This window comes from Hippocampus comes, unplaced genomic scaffold, assembly GCF_001891065.2.
Source record: "Hippocampus comes isolate QL1 unplaced genomic scaffold, H_comes_QL1_v1.1 scaffold7, whole genome shotgun sequence".
Taxonomy (NCBI): Eukaryota; Metazoa; Chordata; class Actinopteri; order Syngnathiformes; family Syngnathidae; genus Hippocampus; species Hippocampus comes.
In genome coordinates, this window is record NW_017842060.1 from 3,847,550 (window position 1) to 3,865,394 (window position 17,845).

The window sequence follows — 17,845 nt, forward strand, 5'->3', positions numbered from 1 at the left end:
GGGGGGTATCAGGGGAGGGGGTGGCGTCCTCACCGTGGTCCCACACACCGCGTTCACACTCGATGCAGTCGGCTTCAGTCAGCGGACACACGCAGGCGTGAGTGCTCAGGCATTTCCTGCTGTGGCACACCCAAGCTTCACAGAAGTCGCACACTGCCCCCTAGCGGCCACAAAATGTTATTAGCGGCACAAAAACAAGCCGGCAGTACAACGTATTCATTTGACAATATGAACCGTTTCCAATAGGGTCGGACAATTAACATTGTCTTGTTCATGTTAAATATTACTAGAAATATGTATGCCCATTTTTTTCACAAAAGCTTAATCTGGTAACTAACACATTTTTAAAATTACGGTTCCTTGTGGTGAATCTCAACTTTCTTCTCACAAAATTACGACTTTCTTCCTTTTTTGTGTGTTTAATTGCTCTATTCTATTCTCACCTTTTCTTGTAAAATTATGACAATTCTCGTCACATGATTATTTTTTTCTTGCGTAAATTTCTCATCTAGTGGCAACTATTTTCTTACAAAAGACTTTGGATGTTTGTATGTAAAATAATGACCAATGAATCCATTTTAGTGCGAGTGTTGCAAAATTTGACTGCAACTTACCACCATTCCCATCCCAGTGCTGTTGATGCCAGGGTGTTTGATGACACAGTCTGAAGTCTTCATACACTTGGTTTTCCCTTGTAACAAAACAAACACATCCCTTCGATTGCGTCGAAAGAGCTAAAATGAAATATTTTCACCCAACTTCACTCACCGCATTGTGCGCACGTGGGAAGTTTCTGCACGGCATTGCAAAAGTAACAGAATGCTCTGTTCTTCTGTTTTCTAGGAAGAGAAAAGACGGTTTAGCACTTTGTCGATTCGAGCTGCATTGCTGTTTGAAATGCTCACCTCTGACATTTATCACAATCCTAAATAGCAGGGAGAAAGAAGGCATCAGTGGTTGTGACACTTTAAATGGGAAAGTGAGCCACGGTGACATCTCACCATATTGACGTTGCAAGGATGCTTTGCCAAGTCCACCAAGTCCCGGTTGGCTCGGCTCTGCTTCTCTCGTTCCTTTCGATTCTCCGCCTTTTTCCGAGCACCGGTCTTCTTTTTGGGCATTTTGGCACCCAAATGACAACAAACCTTGACACGAACGCACACAAGGCATTAACTTGGAGCTAGCACGACCTACTCACTCAACAGTAGGGATCAAAATAAGTCTTCTATTATCAATAATTGTCAAAAAATATCAAATAATTTATCGAGCATAGGCTCCAGCACCCCCGCGACCCTAGTGAGGATCAAGCGGTTCGGAAAATGAATGAATGAATTTATCGAGCTCGTCGGGAAAATGTCAGAAGTTTGAAGTGGTCAAGAAGAACGACATCGCTAGCTACGAACGTGACGAGAAATTACATCCATAAAAGTGGTTAATTTACGACTGACTTTCGGTTTTAGAGTCACGACAACGTTGTCAAGAAGTTATTTTTATGGTTGAGGCGGTTAAACGCAGATGTCAACGTAAATTAAAAGACCAGAACCTTTTGTTTTACTTTACCGAAAAGGATGAGCGGGTCCACTGTTACGTCCCGAAAATGCAATCGGGCAGGAAATAGTACCCGAGCGTCATTAATTCCGCGTTCGACGCGGAAGCCAGACTTTATTTTTTTAACCGTTAATAAGAATAAGCGATTCAACTAGTCCGTCGAAAAATGCACAAACAAAATTACAGACAATATATATGTACACACAGAATACATTTTATTTAAAAAAAAAAATCATGACGTTACCCGGCCCATGTATAAATGTGATCGGGACCGAAGATTTTTTTTTAATATGCTGTATCGTCAGTCATTTCAACTGTGTACATTTCAAGGGTGAAAAGTAATCACATACTTCTTTATGACACATAAATTAGGTTTGAATTTGTTCTATTGTTATATTTGTGTAAAAATTAGCAAGAATGATGAATGTGATAATGACTAGGTCATGGGACGACTCTTTTATATAATTACCATACAAAACATTTTCTTTTTTCAGAATAGAGAGATTGGGCGATTTAGGGAATAACCAGTCGTCCAAATCTTCCCAGGAAGCATGAATAAATTTATATTGGGGGGGAAAGAAAATATCGAAGCATTGGTCTTCATATTTCTTAATTTAATAACAACAAATCCAATCCAAATAATCAACGTGCAGTATCAACAGTTTATTATGCTGTACATATTGGGTGTATTGTTTGTAATTGGTCATCGTATCATCACTATATATATATATATATTTTTTTTTTTTTCCAGATCATAATTACACTATATTCATGACATGCCACAACATACCAACACCCAACATCTTTATCATGTATGACCGTTCATTTTAAATGTATGTTAAATTTCTTCTCAATCCTGGTCTTGGTCGATGTTTTTATTGTGTTACTATATTATTAGTTACGAGGCAAACATTTTAATTTCCCTCACAGGATACAATACATCTTTATTTATATTGATCAATGAGGTATCCTTGTAGGTTCCGTTGCACTCGCAATCTTTTTTTTCCTGGCACGTATCAGTCAAAGGCTTTTATTTTTAGTCAGGCAGATCCACGTGCCCCTGTGCTTCAAAGCCACATTGGCCGCACCCATGTCACGTGGGCGTCTAGCGCCCGGCCAATTAGAGAGCGTCTGGCACTGTGAGTGATAACTGCTCCGTCCCCTTTTCTCCGCCCCTCTCAGGTGGTGATCTGGAGTAGAATTCCCATAAGTGGATTAGCAACGAACGGGTTGTCGACTCCCAGACCCGTGTTTATTTTTAATTTAAAAAACTCGTCTATTTGCTTGTAGTACCATGGCGCCGTCAATCACTCGACTGTGCCGCAGTGTGGCTCTCTCGACGTGGCTCGTCTCGTCCCTGTGCTCCGTACACCTGTTGTGCTTGGACTTCACCGTGGCCGAGAAAGAGGAGTGGTACACGGCCTTCGTTAACATCACCTACCTGGACCCGCTCACCGCCAGGCCGCGAAGCGACAAGAGCGAGTGCGGCCGCTACGGCGAGCACTCGCCCAAGCGGGAAGCCAGGGGGCTTGTGTTGGCTCCGTCGCTACCGCAGGACCGACAGATGTGCGAGCCGGCCGCCCGCTTCCCGCCGGCGTCGCGCTCCGCCGCCGCCTGGGTGGCGCTGGTGGCCGCAGGGAACTGTACTTACCGCGAAAAGATCCGGAACGCGGCCAGCCACAACGCCTCGGCGGTGGTCGTGTACAATGTGGGCTCCAGTGGTACCAATGACACCATCACCATGCCCCACTCTGGTGAGACGAGCACACGTTTGACACGCAGGCATTTTTGTTCATGCACTTTGCATCCTGCTACAGGTTTCAGTACAAATACAGTAATCCCTCGCATTTTTTATATTTCACTGTAATTTTTTTCCCCTCTCAGTGGAACACAAGCCTCGCAATTCGCTGATTAAATCACGCGTTCACGTTTTTGCGCTATTTCTGAAACGTCATAAAGTCTAAAAGAATTGGCGCTAAAGCAGCATGTTGAATTGATGCATCTCAACCGAGAGGCTTTATATGTCGGAGAGGAGCTCAATTTGGCCTGGGTAGTTGACGTTTGCCTGTAAAGTGAACCCCCAAATACAGTAGTCACGGTTCAACAGTCGCAAATTCGCATGCTTCTATTTGGAACCAAACCTCCGCTATTCACTGAAAAAAATCAAGTTTCTGTGTTTGCACTGCCCATTTTTGACCTGTAGATGATTTTTTTTATTAGTCTGAACGTCTCAATTCAATTATTTTTCCAAATATGACACGCAGCACTTTCACATTTCATTTACCAACCATTTTATTACACCTCCACCAAGTTTTCCAGCTGTATATATTCTCCCAGTCTGTTGCCAGTTTTCATCAAGAGTGGTTGCCTGCTACCAGAATAAAATCAGCCTTATTTGACGAATGGATCCACTTGATAAATCTCATGGAGAGTTTTCTGAGTGCCTCCTTTGTGGCAATTTGTCAGAAAACTCTCTATGAGATTTATCATGGACCGTCCATCATTTTTGCCAGTTCAGTCCCGGGGGGTGGTTTAAGGAATGATGGCCTCCAAGGAGTATTTTGTCATCCCATGGCAGTAAATCCCGAAGCATGGCAACGTGGCACCAGCCCATCAAGCTCCACTTGCACCAAACCCCGTAATAGTTTCAAGCTTTTTTTTTTTTGCCCAGACCCCTGCTTCCTTGAATCATAGAGGTGGGGTGGGATGGGGTCGAATTTTGATGTCACCACTGGCAGACAGATGAGAAAGGCGATGTAGAGCGGGGCGACCAGTGTTTCGAGAGGCTGCCAAATAAAGACCGGAACGCTTTCTGTGTGCCGAGCCAACGCAGCTGGGCTGTTTTTAAAAAAAAAAAAAAAGAGCAATCACTAGCTAGCTCCCCTGTACATAGACAACATTGATACTACTTGAAGTTGGGGTCAATACTTTGTCATCTCCAATTCAGTCATTAGCTGTGTAAATTTCACTCTGCTACACCAAATCATAAATCTGTTGGACAAGTTAATACACGCACGCGGATGCTGTCAGAGCTCTATATCTGTGGATCTGCTTATTTGGCTACATGGCAGCATAAACCATCCGTCATTGTCATCTCAGTGTTGGCAGCCAGTTGCCTGAGCGTACCGTGTCGGCGTGAACATGGCGAGCATTATCTCCCTGTCCAAACAGCTCGCTCGTATTGTCTTTCACCAATGTAAGGTGAACACTATAAATGTGTGTGTGTGTGTGTGAGGATTATCTGGTGGCGGTGTCACTGCAGCAGGAGGGCGGCGGGGGGGCCCCCGGCTTATTACTCTTGTGTTTTAAATCACAGCAGCAGAAAGTCTGCCTTTAATTGATTGGGTTTGAGTCAGAGATCACGGTTGGCTGACTTTTATGAGTTACAACAGGACTTTGTTTTACGCCATTGGGTGGTGCAACAAGTGGTGGGAACGTCACCAGATGTGCACCGGGTCACGCTTGTATGACAGCGGGAGGCATGTTTGTTGTCTGAACGGTTCAAAAGTCACCCCTGCGAGTAGCCATGTCTTCAGTGTGGTTGCGCAGGGAGTAGGACGTGCCGCCTCGCTCCTGATGAACACGCGTTATTCTCGTCTGGCGAGGGAACTGTCGAGGTTCTACACGTCGCAAACCGTCCAGTGTGCATGAAGATTAATTGATTTAATGAAGCGCATCCCATCTGACCCGCTGCCGTTTCCCGCGTGTGCGCAGGTACAGGCGACATAGTGGCCATCATGATCCCAGAGCACAAAGGTCGGGAGATCATGGCGCTGCTGGAGCAGAACATCGCCGTCACCTTGCACATCACTGTAGGGACACGCAACCTGCAGAAGTATGTGAGCAGAACGTCGGTAGTCTTTGTCTCCATCTCCTTCATCATTCTCATGATAATCTCCCTCGCCTGGCTTGTCTTCTACTATATCCAGAGATTCCGCTATGCTAATGCCCGAGACCGCAACCAGGTATGGCTAGAGCTCTTTTTTTTTTTTTTTTTTTCATTGTTATGCAACGCCAATATCTGTTTGAGGGTCGGTCGCTGCGCTATAAAGTCTCGTCAACGGCGTTTCCATGTTTCCATCTGGTGCGGGCTGCCAGGGAGAGGCCCGAATTAGCCTGACAGCTGGCCCCCGTAAAACCGGTGAACCATCAACGGGAGCAAATAGCGGCTCGTTGTTACATCATTGCCGCGTCTGTTATTGTAGCATCTGCAGGGGCAGCAGCCATTGTTTGCTTTTTAACAAAAGTATAAACAAGCGGCGACTGCAGCATGTCCAGTATAACGCCACCTTTTTTTTTTTTCCAACCATTTACTCATATTCCCTGCTGCCTCATTTCAAATTTGTATTTACCCTGGGAGGAGAAATGAGAGAATTTGATTGTATTAGTTTGTCTTCTCATTTTGTTCCCGTCAAACAAATTGGTCAGAAATAATGACTCATTTCATAGCTGCAATATTCAATGAAGCTCCTAAATAACAAAAACAGGAAATGAGGAAAGAAGTGACAAGCCCCTCAAAGTATTGGAACAGTGAGGCGAACTCTTGTTGCTGCAGACTGTCGATCAGTTATGATGATGATTTTACATATATTTTAATGAAATCATTCATTTGGTTTGATACAATAAAATTACGCCCCAGACCACACTCTCAATAAGTGAGATTTGTGACCTAGAAATACTTTAAAATCCATCATAGACATGTTTCTATAGCATTTTTGTTCCAAAGATGTTTTTTTAAGGTTTTCAAACAGTCTTGAAATAATACAAACGCATAACCCACAGAGAGAGAGAGAGAGAGAGAGAGCAAGAACAACGGATAACACAAAAATATACAATCGTGTACAGATTCCTCTGTTTTTACAGGAAACAAATCTTTTTTTCCAAACTAACTTATCATCTCACAATGTAAATCAACGGTCATGCCCAAAGATGTACATGATAAAGCCGTCACTTTTTGTAGGCGTTAAAAGCAGGATTGAAGGGGATTGACGTTCAGTAATTTTGACAAACGCTTGGATGAGCTAAAATATGACTTCGTTCATCAAATTTACAGTGTCTGCCGCCCTCCAGAGGTTAACTGTGTTATGTACCAAACCCCCCCGCCCAAAAAAAAAAAACGTATGTGAAATAGCGGGACTGCATACCTGCTTTACTTTATTGTTGAGAGTTTTAGTGAAATGTAAATCCTAACGAAGAGCAAGCGAGCGGTGTCGATGAACCTCTTTTAAAGTGATGTTGTTCCCCGAGTATATTAGACATTGACGTGTCCCAGTGTCACACTTAGGAGTGTGTTCTGTTACGGCTCGCAGAGACGCTTGGGGGACGCTGCCAAAAAAGCCATCACGAAGCTTCCAGTCCGGACCATTAAAAAAGGAGACAAGGTATGCTGCCGTAAGGTGACATGATTTATTTGAGCCTCATTAAATCGATGTGATGGCATTTTGCTTCCAGGAAACCGAGCGCGACTTTGACAGCTGTGCCGTGTGCATCGAGCCCTACAAGCCTAATGATGTTGTCAGGGTGTTACCTTGCAGGTAAGGCTTTCTTGACAAACGTGACGACAAGCTGTGGTCTGTTTGGTCTTCCCCCGTAAGGTTTTTGTACACCCTATGTTTTTGCAGACATGTTTTCCATAAGCACTGCGTGGACCCCTGGCTGCATGATCACCAGACGTGTCCCATGTGTAAAATGAACATACTCAAGGCCTTGGGAATTTCAGTGAGTTCGTCTCAACCTGCAATTATGCTCTCGCTTTTGGGTCATCCTCATGTTTGCAAAGCCGTCACTTTTCAGGAAAACAGCTTTTGCCATTAACGTTGCATCATCGAAGAGCGCAACCCATTTTCAATACTTGAAAGTGACACTTTAGGGATTTGTGGCAAAAAAAAAAATAAATAAAGTTTAACTGACCAAATTTGGCGATATGAGTTCTTGGCCCAATGTCAGTCATAATGCACTGCTTACACTAACGACAAACACAAAGGAGCTAGTTTATGCCAAAAAAGATCATTGTTAACAAATCAGCCATTTGGCTGCTATACACCTTTTCCGACTCCTTTGGTGACTATTTTTCCAAAAAGTGACATTTGCTCCCGAATCAAAACGATCGCCATATTGAGTGGGGAGAAAAACCAAACAATTACATTACCTTATTTTCCGCACTTTAAGGCGCATAGAATAGAAACTAGAATCGTGGCTGCGCTTGTGTTATGCATCCACTAGATGGAGCAACACCAAAGGGAATACAATACAATACAGCTTGATTTATATCGAGCTTTCACAATCGCTGCAGCTGTAACAAAGCGCTTTCCAGAACATTTAAAAATACTACGTCTAAGAAATCAGAATATTGATCCATATACAAGGCGCATCGGATTATAAGGCGCACTGTCGGCTTTTGAGAAAATTGAATGCTTTTAGGTGCACCTTATAGTGCGGAAAATACGGGGTAAATAATATGTTAGCTAATTCAATGACGTCGATTGATTTTTCCAAAAGCAAAGAGGAAAAAACTAGATTAAAATTAGATTTTTGTGATGAAACCCTTTTTTTGTGTGAAGCCAAATCTGCCTGCCCCTACTTCATCGCAATCGATCTATGCGGTCTGTCCAGCTCAATGCGGACTGCTCCGACGAGTCGCCGCCGGACTATGAGATGACGCTGGGCGGTCCGTCCGCCGACCCAGTCATCAGCGGGGCCAGCGAAATCACCGTCAACGAGAGCTCCGTGGCGCTGGAGCTGGTCGAGAGGCCGACGGATCCCAACATGGATTTGGCGCCGCAGGCAGAGGAGAACTATATCATTTCCGGCAGTAAGTCTGACATGTTTTGATCTCTTGCAGTTTTTCCAAATCTTTATTACGCTAAGAGTGTGTATTTTGCATTGAATTTGAATGGTGCCCAAGTTCATTTCAGTTGTATTTAACTTTTAAAGTCAATACATTTCCATTTAATTTTGAAAAACTGCTTGGGGCCACTCTTCATTTGTCTGTCTGAAGTGCTGACAGTACTTCCAACACAGTTTTTTTTTAATTGGTTTTAGTATTAGTTATAGTTTATTTCACATATTTGTCAAGTGCAAGATTATTATTATTATTATTTTTTTTTTTTGGGGGGGTGGGTAATGTGGAAGTTAAATTATAATTCCCAAGCAACTGTTCAAATTTCTTTCTTCTGTACAGCTGGCTGTACAGCAATCTCAAAATACATTTAAAATGAACTCCAAAGGCCCCTCTATGATTTGAATTGACCAAGATGAAAGCCAATTACATTTTCATTGTTATTAGTGTTGGTTTTGTAAATGTAAGATTTAGATCCAGATTGTTTTCATTTTTCAAAACATTTTATTTTATTTTTCTTAAAAAGATTTGGGAATTTTACTTTTTATTTCATGATCTCGACACTGTGTAAATCAATCACTGAGTAAATAAAATCTGTTTTTAAATATAAAATAAAGCTGACTTAATGACCAAAAATTCCCCCTCCCGTCCCAACTGCCGTCTTGGCGATTTAAAAAAAAAAAGACATTCTACGACATAATTTTATATATCCTGTTCAGCCCTCCGATGATGTAACGGATTCCAGTTCCATCAATTTTGTAATTAGATTATGTAATCTCGTTGCACGTAATCTGTTACTTACCATCCCTGAAAACAGATTGATTTGGTCTCCCATCCACGTCTGTGCCAATTCCTCTCCAACAACAAGAACAACCAAAAAAAAAAAAAAAAGACAATAGGGTTGCACCCAACTGTTACTTTCTGTCCTAAATTTCAAACACGTTTCCCCTTTCGTCAGGTGAGCACCAGCTGCCCCTCAGCAGCGATTCTGACTCTTCACTCAACACGGTAAGCGGGCCGCAAGTGGACAACCTTGGATCCGGAAACGGCGCGGAACTCTTTCCACGCGAGCGGGTGGTGGAAAAGGAGGACGGGAGCCCAAGCACATGACTGTTGAGGACCAAAGTTCTGAAAATGTTACACTACAACTGTCTCCATCTGCTGGACAGCTTTTTCCCTGTGTCGAACGGACACCGTCCTTATCCGAGACATCCCTCACACTTTACACAGTGAAAGGTTTCAACATCCAAACTTATTGTCGCACCCGCAGGGCACGCGGTGGTTCCAACATGCACACTTTTCATGGTGAGTCTTTTTCACAGCCACACTTATCCCGCTGTGATTGCACAAAGAGTAACAAAGACCCACACTTCCCCCGATGGAAGGTTTCGACGTCCTTTTCATCGCATCCCACCGGGAGCGCGGTTGTTTCGGCACTTCGTTTTACACGGGGGAAGGGGAACACCCGCGCTTTTCCCACTCCTTTTGCACAGCGACGCCGTGAATACCCGCACATGTGCTCCCCAACCCCAGAGCGCGACGAGTCTCGAGGGTCTACGCTCGCGGCACCAACACTTTTGTCAGTGAAAGGGTTTAACACCCACGCTTTCCAGCACACCGCGGCTCAGGCGTATGTTTTAACATCCACACTTTTCTTGTCGAAACGTTTGCAGGAGGGTCGCAACTTACAACGACTTTAATAGTTGCTTCGTTTTTAATGAAACTTTGGCGATTGATTTTTAGAGATGCAACGATTCATCGACCACTGATGGTGATCAAACGGATGAATATTTTGATCACTGACGAATCGTTTCGACCTGGTTCCGTTTCAAATTGTCAACAAAATTGGATCATGTTTTTTCAAAGTAAAAGCAGTGTTTGCAAATATCCACACTTTTATTGTCGAAACGTTTGCAGGAGGGCCGCAACTTACGACGACTTTAATAGTTGCTTCGTTTTTAATGAAACTTTGGCGATTGATTTTTAGAGATGCAACGATTCATCGACCACTGATGGTGATCAAACGGATGAATATTTTGATCACTGACGAATCGTTTCGACCTGGTTCCGTTTCAAATTGTCAACAAAATTGGATCATGTTTTTTCAAAGTAAAAGCAGTGTTTGCAAATGTTTCTGCTTTCACGGAGGACTACAGAAATCTGATTTTTAGTCTTGAAAGGATGAAATTCCAAGGATTTCGACAATTCGGTGATCAAACGGATGAATATTTTGATCACCGACGAATCGTTTCGACCTGGTTCCATTTCGAATTGTCAACAAAATTGCATCATGTTTTTTCAAAGTAAAAGCAGTGTTTGCAAATATTTCTGCTTTCACAGAGGACTGCAGAAATCTGATTTTTACTCTTGAAAGGATGAAATTCCAAGGATTTCGACAATTTTAAGTGAAATAAGGTTTGTAATCCATTATCGCCCCCGAAAAAACTTTTTGATAATTAGTGCTCAATCAATCGTTGCACCTCTTGTTTGCAGTAAAGACTGAAGAGATTGTTGCCTTTTCACTAAACGGACAAGAACGGACTCTTCCCTCTAGTGTTAATGAAATCCCTAAATAAATTCTGTTCAGGATCACTGCCAGGGTTTTTTTTAAGTTTAAATTTACGATTGGATTTTTGGCCGGGCCCTCCGTCTCTCTCGCCCATGCACGCTGACTCACTCGTCCTCCCATATGGACAACTGTCTTTTTTTAAATTTATTTATTTATTTTGCACAAAGGATGTCAACCTTGAGAGTCAGAAGGAGAAATGGCTGACCATACGGCAGACGCGCCTCACAAAAAATTAAAAAATAACTTCAAGTCCGTGCTGTGTGTCACCGTCGTGTTCTAAAGGGAATTAGAAGTGGACCAATCGTGGGACGCCCAAGTGTAGCACTTGTTTACTGTTGCCAAGTAAAAAATGCTGCATCAATTATGTCTGTATCTGTCCAAATTTGCAAAAAGATATTTTAAAATGTCCTTTCACATGGGTCATATGTTTCTATATAGTCAACTAGCAAAAAAACAGGCGCTTATATGAAGAATATTGAAGATTAAGCATCTGGTGCGAAGGCCTTATTGAAATTGCGTCATCGTTACGATTCTTAGGCCCCCACAAACAGGTTGATGTACATCCTCAAAATCTGATATTTGGAAATGCAACACCAGCTTGACCCAACGTAGTCGTCGTAGCCCCTTCTGACATTTGGCTGTTTTTTTTTTCTGGCCGCGTAAAAGCCGCCGGTCCTCGTTCGCCGTCTTGTTGCACTTTATCCCTCCGGTGAGTGTGAGGCACCCGCAAAGCGAGGGACTGAGAACGTGGAGGGCCGCCGCATTTGATGCGGCACGTGACTTGTGCTTGCTTGTGATGTTTGATGCCTCTAAGGGGAACCAAATGCTGTACATTGCACACTGTCCAGCAAAGAAAACACCCATCTCTGTTTTCGAATGTTCAATATTCTTGTGCATTATGAGAAAAGTGCCCCTTGTTTAACCTTGATGCACGTGTAAGCATTGTGTTGGAATAAATTCCAGGCAGTTTGGGTTTTATTTTGTTTGTTTGTTTGTTTACAGGTGACGCAAACTTAAACAGCAATTATATTGGAATTTTGGATAGATCACCGGATCCCCTCGGTGGGTGTAGGTGAACCATGATGTCACTTTTTAAATTGGGGGGTAACAAAAACAATTTCAAAGATGCGAGTGCATCGAATCGGACCCAATCGAAGCGTTCCACTTCCAAGTCGAAGCGTCCCGGAATTGCCTTGCATCCTTTGTTTCGGAAACCGGATTGAATCGTCTTTTGTGGAGAGATGCATGTCCCCTAAATTAAGTTCGTGGCGTGTGACGATATGGCCTTCTAGGGGGCAATAGTGTGCCTTTGCTCCAGCACAATGAGGGAGGAAGAAGAAGCGGTTTTTTTTTTTTTGTTTTTGTTTTTTAATGAGCACAGTTCGTCTCGGCGCTAGCGATGGGTCGCAGCGGGGAGCTGAGTGACTTCCAGCGGGGCACCGTGGTCGGATGCCATATGTGCAAAAAGTCCCTGCGGGAGATCGCCACCTTGCTCAACCTTCCGCGCTCCACCGTCAACAACGTTATTGTGCAATGGAAGCGAGAGGGCCGGACGTGCCCGCTGCCTCGCTGCGGCCGGCCGCACAAGCTCAAGGAGGAGCACCGGCAGGTTCTGGAGCGGATGGCCCAAGAACAGACCTTCCCGTCCCTGCAGGCGCTCGCCGCGGAGTTCCGGCGAGCTTCCGGGGCCAACGTCAGCGCGGCCACCGTCAGCAGGGAGCTCCGGGAGATGGGCCTCAGCCGGCGGTCGTCCTCCGAAGGCAAGGCCAAAGGTGGGTTACGGCCCTGAGGACGGGGTGCATGTTAAGTTGTTGAAAAGGAACGAGCCCAATTTTAATGTAATTTGTTTTGCCCTATATTGTATCTTTAATCCCGTTTTCCAATGAGTTTACCAACGGGATAGGCCAGTAGCTGAACTGGATTTAGCATTAGCTCAATATGGCTTCTTCAAAGATTCGGTGGACCCCCGTTATTCACGGTGAATAGGGACCGGGCCGTGGCGCATATATCTATATCTATATATCTATATAGATAGATAAAATATTCAGTGATTAGTTTTTCCTGTGTTGCTTTATTGGGCTTAGTCCTGAGGTGAACATCAAAAAGGAGCAGCGCAAGGAATTGATTGGATTGCAGCATTTTATCATGATACACAGACTGTTGAATTCTTTCCATTGTATGTTTTTGTAAACCTGTGTTTTTTAAAGTATTATGAAACACAACATATATTATTTTGATCTTTCTTTGATGCCAGAAAGGAAGAAAGCACAAAAGGTGGCCGAAGTCTCCGTTGAGGACAAAGCAGAGTTGGATGGACAAGACCAAATGGATGTGTCCCACCTGGACCTGCGGGCGGGCTGCATCATCAGGACCATGCCGCTCCCGGGAACGGACGGCTTGTACTTGCAGCACGTGGATGTCGGCGAGGCTCACCCGAGAACGGTGGTCGGCGAGTGCGCGGCTGTCAACCAGGTACGTCACCAAGAATTATAGTGCTGCTTTAACTTTTGAATTGAAGTGGTTCCTTCCAAGACCAAGCACAACAAGCAGCAGATACTGAGCCAAATGTGCATCCTTCCAGCTTTTTCTTGCCACTCCCAGTTAGAGTTTGCTGTAAAACTAAACATCTTAAAGTCCACTTCCTTAATTTTCACACTGTGAAATGCTGAAGACAGGCTAAAAAAAACTAGTGGCTATCTTGGCAGTTAAAATTGAGCACCATATATTTGCACACAAGCAGCAGCAAACTATGCCGACAGCACGTATCGCAATACTCACAGGCGTAATAATTTCATCCACTATGGAAAAACAACTACAACCGAAAGACGGTCTTCAGTGTTCATCAGCAGTTGTTGTCGAGCTATCATTGCATTGTACTGCCTCCTGCTGGCCAAATTGCACACACCAGTAAAAAAAAAAAGCCAATGCCCACGAATAACTGGTCAAAATCCAAAATTATCCTCAATATTCAGTTGTTGTCGAGCTACCATTGCATTGTACTGCCTCCTGCTGGCCAAATTACACACACCAGTAAAAAAAAAAAAAAGCAGCCAATGCCCATGAATAACTGGTCAAAATCCAAAATTATCCTCAATATATTTTTGTATCTGAATTTTAATATGCTGAATCGAAATATCACATTGGTTTTGCTAAGTCAGATCAAGTTTTTGTTTTTTTTTTAAATAATTTTACATTATATTTTTTCTGTATTAGCTGCATTTGTTTACAGGTACTTTGCTCAATATTTGCTCCAGTATTAATTTAAAGGAGGTGCAATTCATAACATCTGATTTCTAAACTCTGTCACAAAATGATTTTATTCCACGTTTTCCTTTATTTTTAGATGATCCCACAAAAAATAAAATAACAAACCAAAAAAAAACATGTTCCCAAAATTTTTGTTGGTGCTTTTCAGGGGACTGTAACGGACAAATGGCATTTCCATTTATTGCCATGGGGAAGTGTCCTTTGAGATGCCTCACGATAAATTAACCCTAATGTATGTGATGTGTCATGCAGTTACAGAACTGCATGGCTGTCCTACTGTGCAACCTGAAGCCCACGCAGGTGAGAGGCGTGGCGTCGCAGGCCGTGGTCGTGTGCGTAAGGTCGCCGGGCAGCGTGGAGATCCTCGCGCCTCGTATCTGAATTTTAATATGCTGAATCGAAATATCACATTGGTTTTGCTAAGTCAGATCAAGTTTTTGTTTTTTTTTTAAATAATTTTACATTATATTTTTTCTGTATTAGCTGCATTTGTTTACAGGTACTTTGCTCAGTATTTGCTACAGTATTCATTTAAAGGAGGTGAAATTTATAACATCTGATTTCTAAACTCTGTCACAAAATGATTTTATTACACGTTTTCCTTTATTCTTAGATGATCCCACATAAAATAAAATAACAAAAAAAAAAAAAATGTTACCAAAATTTTTGTTGGTGCTTTTCAGGGGACTGGAACGGACAAATGGCATTTCCATTTATTGCCATGGGGAAGTGTCCTTTGAGTTGCCTCACTATAAATTAACCCTAATGTATGTGATGTGTCGTGCAGTTACAGAACTGCATGGCTGTCCTACTGTGCAACCTGAAGCCCACGCAGGTGAGAGGCGTGGCGTCGCAGGCCGTGGTCGTGTGCGTAAGGTCGCCGGGCAGCGTGGAGATCCTCGCGCCTCCTAACGGAGCCGTCCCTGGCGATAGAGTCACCATCCATGGGTTTACAGGTACTTTTTTCAACTGACAAGAGTTTCACGATGTTGTTTGAACATCGCCATGGCGATGTTGGCTGTTTTTTTTTTTCTCCATGTTCATTGTCTCTCTTAAATTGAAAAAAATAATAATTTGATTTAAAAAAAAAAATCAATTTAAAATAAGATTAGACCTCATGAATTTGTTTATGATCCTTGCTTGTTATGACTAGGAGACCCAGACAAGGAGCTGGACTCCGCCAAGGTCTGCGAGCACATTGGCTCAGACTTGCGCACAGACGGCCAGTGCGTGGCCACCTACAAGGGTGTGCCCCTGGAGGTCGTGGGCAAGGGCGTGTGTCGAGCGCCCACCTTGAGCAACTGTGTGGTCTTCCTGACCAACGGAGGAGCTGCATGAAGGCGAGACAGACACTTAAACTGGAAACTTTGACAACATTCCCATCGGAAGGAGAGGTTTTTGTTTTTTTTGTATCTTCACTTTAGAATCATATTGTTTTCAGCAACAATGTGTTTATGCGCCATATATTTTCTCTTGACTTTACCGTATTTACTCCATTCCAGTCGTTACTGTGCCTCAATTAATACTTAACTACTTCCCCTTTGTGTTAAAACAGACTTAACGGAGTGCCATTCGATAATATGACAGCCAAGCAGTGATGTTTGGCATGCGATACGGTTTGCAGAATGATATTGGTGTGGTCTTAAACACTTACCACTCAGAAATGAGTTGTAGGTAACTAAAAACTGCAATTACCTCGATCCAGTCAAGAGTGTCAAGATCCTCCCTGATCAAAAAAAAAAAAAAAAAATCACAAAATTAAACGCCTTACTTGAAGCAAATAGATTCCTCCTCGTCTCAAAAATGAAAGATGATGCCATGAAATAACCGTAATCACCCTGACCACAGACAAGCAGTACAAATGAGCCTTCAATACTGAAAACAAAATGCACACTTGTATGATAAAGTCTGAACATAAATGCCTTGCTTCCAATAAAAAGTTCATCTTGAAAGAGAACAGGAGGCGCTATTGAGTAACTATCACCTCTATCCTATTTTTGAGTAGCTACCCCGCCCCCGCCCCAAAAAACCCCCAACAACAACATTTGAGCAAATATAAATGCCTCGCTTCCAATAAGTTTCTGGTGAAATGGACTTTTGAACTGTCTTTGTGAGGCAAGCTGAATCAGCATTTCATCATCAATGGACACAAAAGTAGAAACAACTAACGTGGCACTTTGTCGATTGATCAAACTCTACGCAAAAGAAAAGCCTTTGTGCAAAATTGAATGCCTTACTTCAAATAAAGGCCTCGTAGTTGTTGCAATTTGCGTTTGTGGAGGAGATACGTTGTCTATAGTTATCTTTTTGTCACTAATTTATAGTGTGTCATTTATTGTCATGTTTACTATCTACTGGCAACATTTTCTGCTTTGTGATGTAAAGAATGTAAGGATTGAATCAATTAAAGTTGTCGCTAATCAAGGTTTTTTTTTTTTTTTTTTTAATGTCAAGTCGTCCATGTGTCTTGACATGTGTATTCTGTCATGAATAAAAGTAAATTGGGGGGTGGGGGGTGTTGGGGAAGACTGTTGACCGCCGTTTCCCTGTTTGAAGACTTGCTGAGTTATTTTTGTAATATTTTAGATTATTTAATGTATTTATTTTTGTAATTTATTTGGTGATATGTACTTAAAGTGTGAAAACAGGATATACAATTTCTTGTATTTAAATAGTAGGTAACCAAAACGTTTTTTGTTTTGTTGTTTTGTTTATAAAACTTTTTTTTTTAATCATTCCACTCTAAAACTTCTTGAATTGTTTCGAAACACCATGTATCAAGAGACATATCGAATCATCTTTTATTGGAGAGAGTACGCCCTTAGTATGCATTAATTTTTGTAATTTATTTGTTTATACTTATGGTGTTAGTATATATATTATCTATTTATATTTTTGTTTTATTCTGTTGTAGTGTTTTTTGTACTCTTAAGTGGTAGTGAAATGGGTTTTTTTTTCTGTTTCAAATTTTATTTTTTTAAAACAGTAAAAAAAATGTCAACATCCTGAATGTATCCCAGTGGGTGAATTTGGGATTTATCCCTCGCCCTTACATTCATGACCCCCATCCCCCACCCCACTACTCATAAAAATTGTATTACACAATGTGTATTATTAGGATATTTTAAAGCGACTATACAAAAACATGTGCTGGTTGGGCCAATAATACGTTAGCGTTTTTCAAAATCATACACAAGTTTTGAAATAAGTACTTATTCAAAACATTTATTCACTGATTTGTTACAGAAACATCAAATTCACATTTGATACCAAAGGGTTCCCATTTTGTCTCTTGGTTTCGACACAGTTCAAGAATTGATGACGTCCAAATTTCCTGACAGGTGTTGTTCAGTTAGATACCTGAAGGGAGAGCGTGGACTGCAACAACCCACAGACCAAACAGGCCGCCGAAGACCAACATCTGTCAGGAATTTCGGAGAATCCGTCTTCTGATGTGTGGCAATGTCATTACAAACTTCACTGTGCGTGTTGCACTGCAATCCACAGAAGAGGAGCCCTCATTGAACGTGTCATCAGTTGCTGAACTGTGTCGAATACAGTACAAGAGTTAAACTGAGAAAGCTTTGCTATCAAATGTTAATTTGATGTTACTGTCATAAATC

General features: G+C 42.4%; 3 protein-coding genes across 7 annotated transcripts in view; 2 read left to right on the forward strand and 1 right to left on the reverse strand.

The window, feature by feature from the left end:
* The window catches only part of znf330 (zinc finger protein 330), a 2,909-nt gene extending 1,253 nt beyond the window's left edge, over positions 1–1,656 (reverse strand). The window contains exons 1-6 of one of the 2 annotated variants that reach the window (XM_019861956.1): positions 1,561–1,656; positions 1,002–1,145; positions 906–925; positions 769–839; positions 615–691; positions 34–160 (exon numbers count right to left, since the gene is read on the reverse strand). In XM_019861956.1, the coding sequence (XP_019717515.1) occupies positions 34–160; positions 615–691; positions 769–839; positions 906–925; positions 1,002–1,121 (415 nt within the window). In that variant the 5' untranslated portion in view covers positions 1,122–1,145; positions 1,561–1,656. Of the gene's footprint in view, positions 1–33; positions 161–614; positions 692–768; positions 840–905; positions 926–1,001; positions 1,146–1,543 lie in introns of both variants that reach the window. The other variant, XM_019861957.1, reaches the window with a different exon arrangement.
* The window catches only part of rnf150a (ring finger protein 150a), a 10,724-nt gene extending 155 nt beyond the window's left edge, over positions 1–10,569 (forward strand). Inside the window, exons 1-9 of one of the 4 annotated variants that reach the window (XM_019861954.1) lie at positions 2,541–3,302; positions 5,263–5,387; positions 5,478–5,513; positions 6,858–6,929; positions 7,000–7,082; positions 7,170–7,266; positions 8,161–8,359; positions 9,345–10,262; positions 10,506–10,569. In XM_019861954.1, the coding sequence (XP_019717513.1) occupies positions 2,843–3,302; positions 5,263–5,387; positions 5,478–5,513; positions 6,858–6,929; positions 7,000–7,082; positions 7,170–7,266; positions 8,161–8,359; positions 9,345–9,496 (1,224 nt within the window). In that variant the 5' untranslated portion in view covers positions 2,541–2,842 and the 3' untranslated portion in view covers positions 9,497–10,262; positions 10,506–10,569. Of the gene's footprint in view, positions 1–2,540; positions 3,303–5,262; positions 5,514–6,832; positions 6,930–6,999; positions 7,083–7,169; positions 7,267–8,160; positions 8,360–9,344; positions 10,263–10,505 lie in introns of those variants that run through there. The other 3 variants (XM_019861953.1, XM_019861952.1, XM_019861951.1) reach the window with 3 other exon arrangements.
* A 1,733-nt stretch (positions 10,570–12,302) lies between these two features.
* Positions 12,303–16,665, forward strand: LOC109511132 (aminoacyl tRNA synthase complex-interacting multifunctional protein 1-like). Its single transcript, XM_019861955.1, has 4 exons — positions 12,303–12,727; positions 13,210–13,427; positions 15,010–15,178; positions 15,376–16,665. The coding sequence occupies exons 1-4, from the start codon at positions 12,355–12,357 to the stop codon at positions 15,558–15,560; spliced, it is 945 nt and encodes a 314-aa protein (XP_019717514.1). The 5' UTR covers positions 12,303–12,354; the 3' UTR covers positions 15,561–16,665.
* Positions 16,666–17,845: the final 1,180 nt, after the last annotated feature.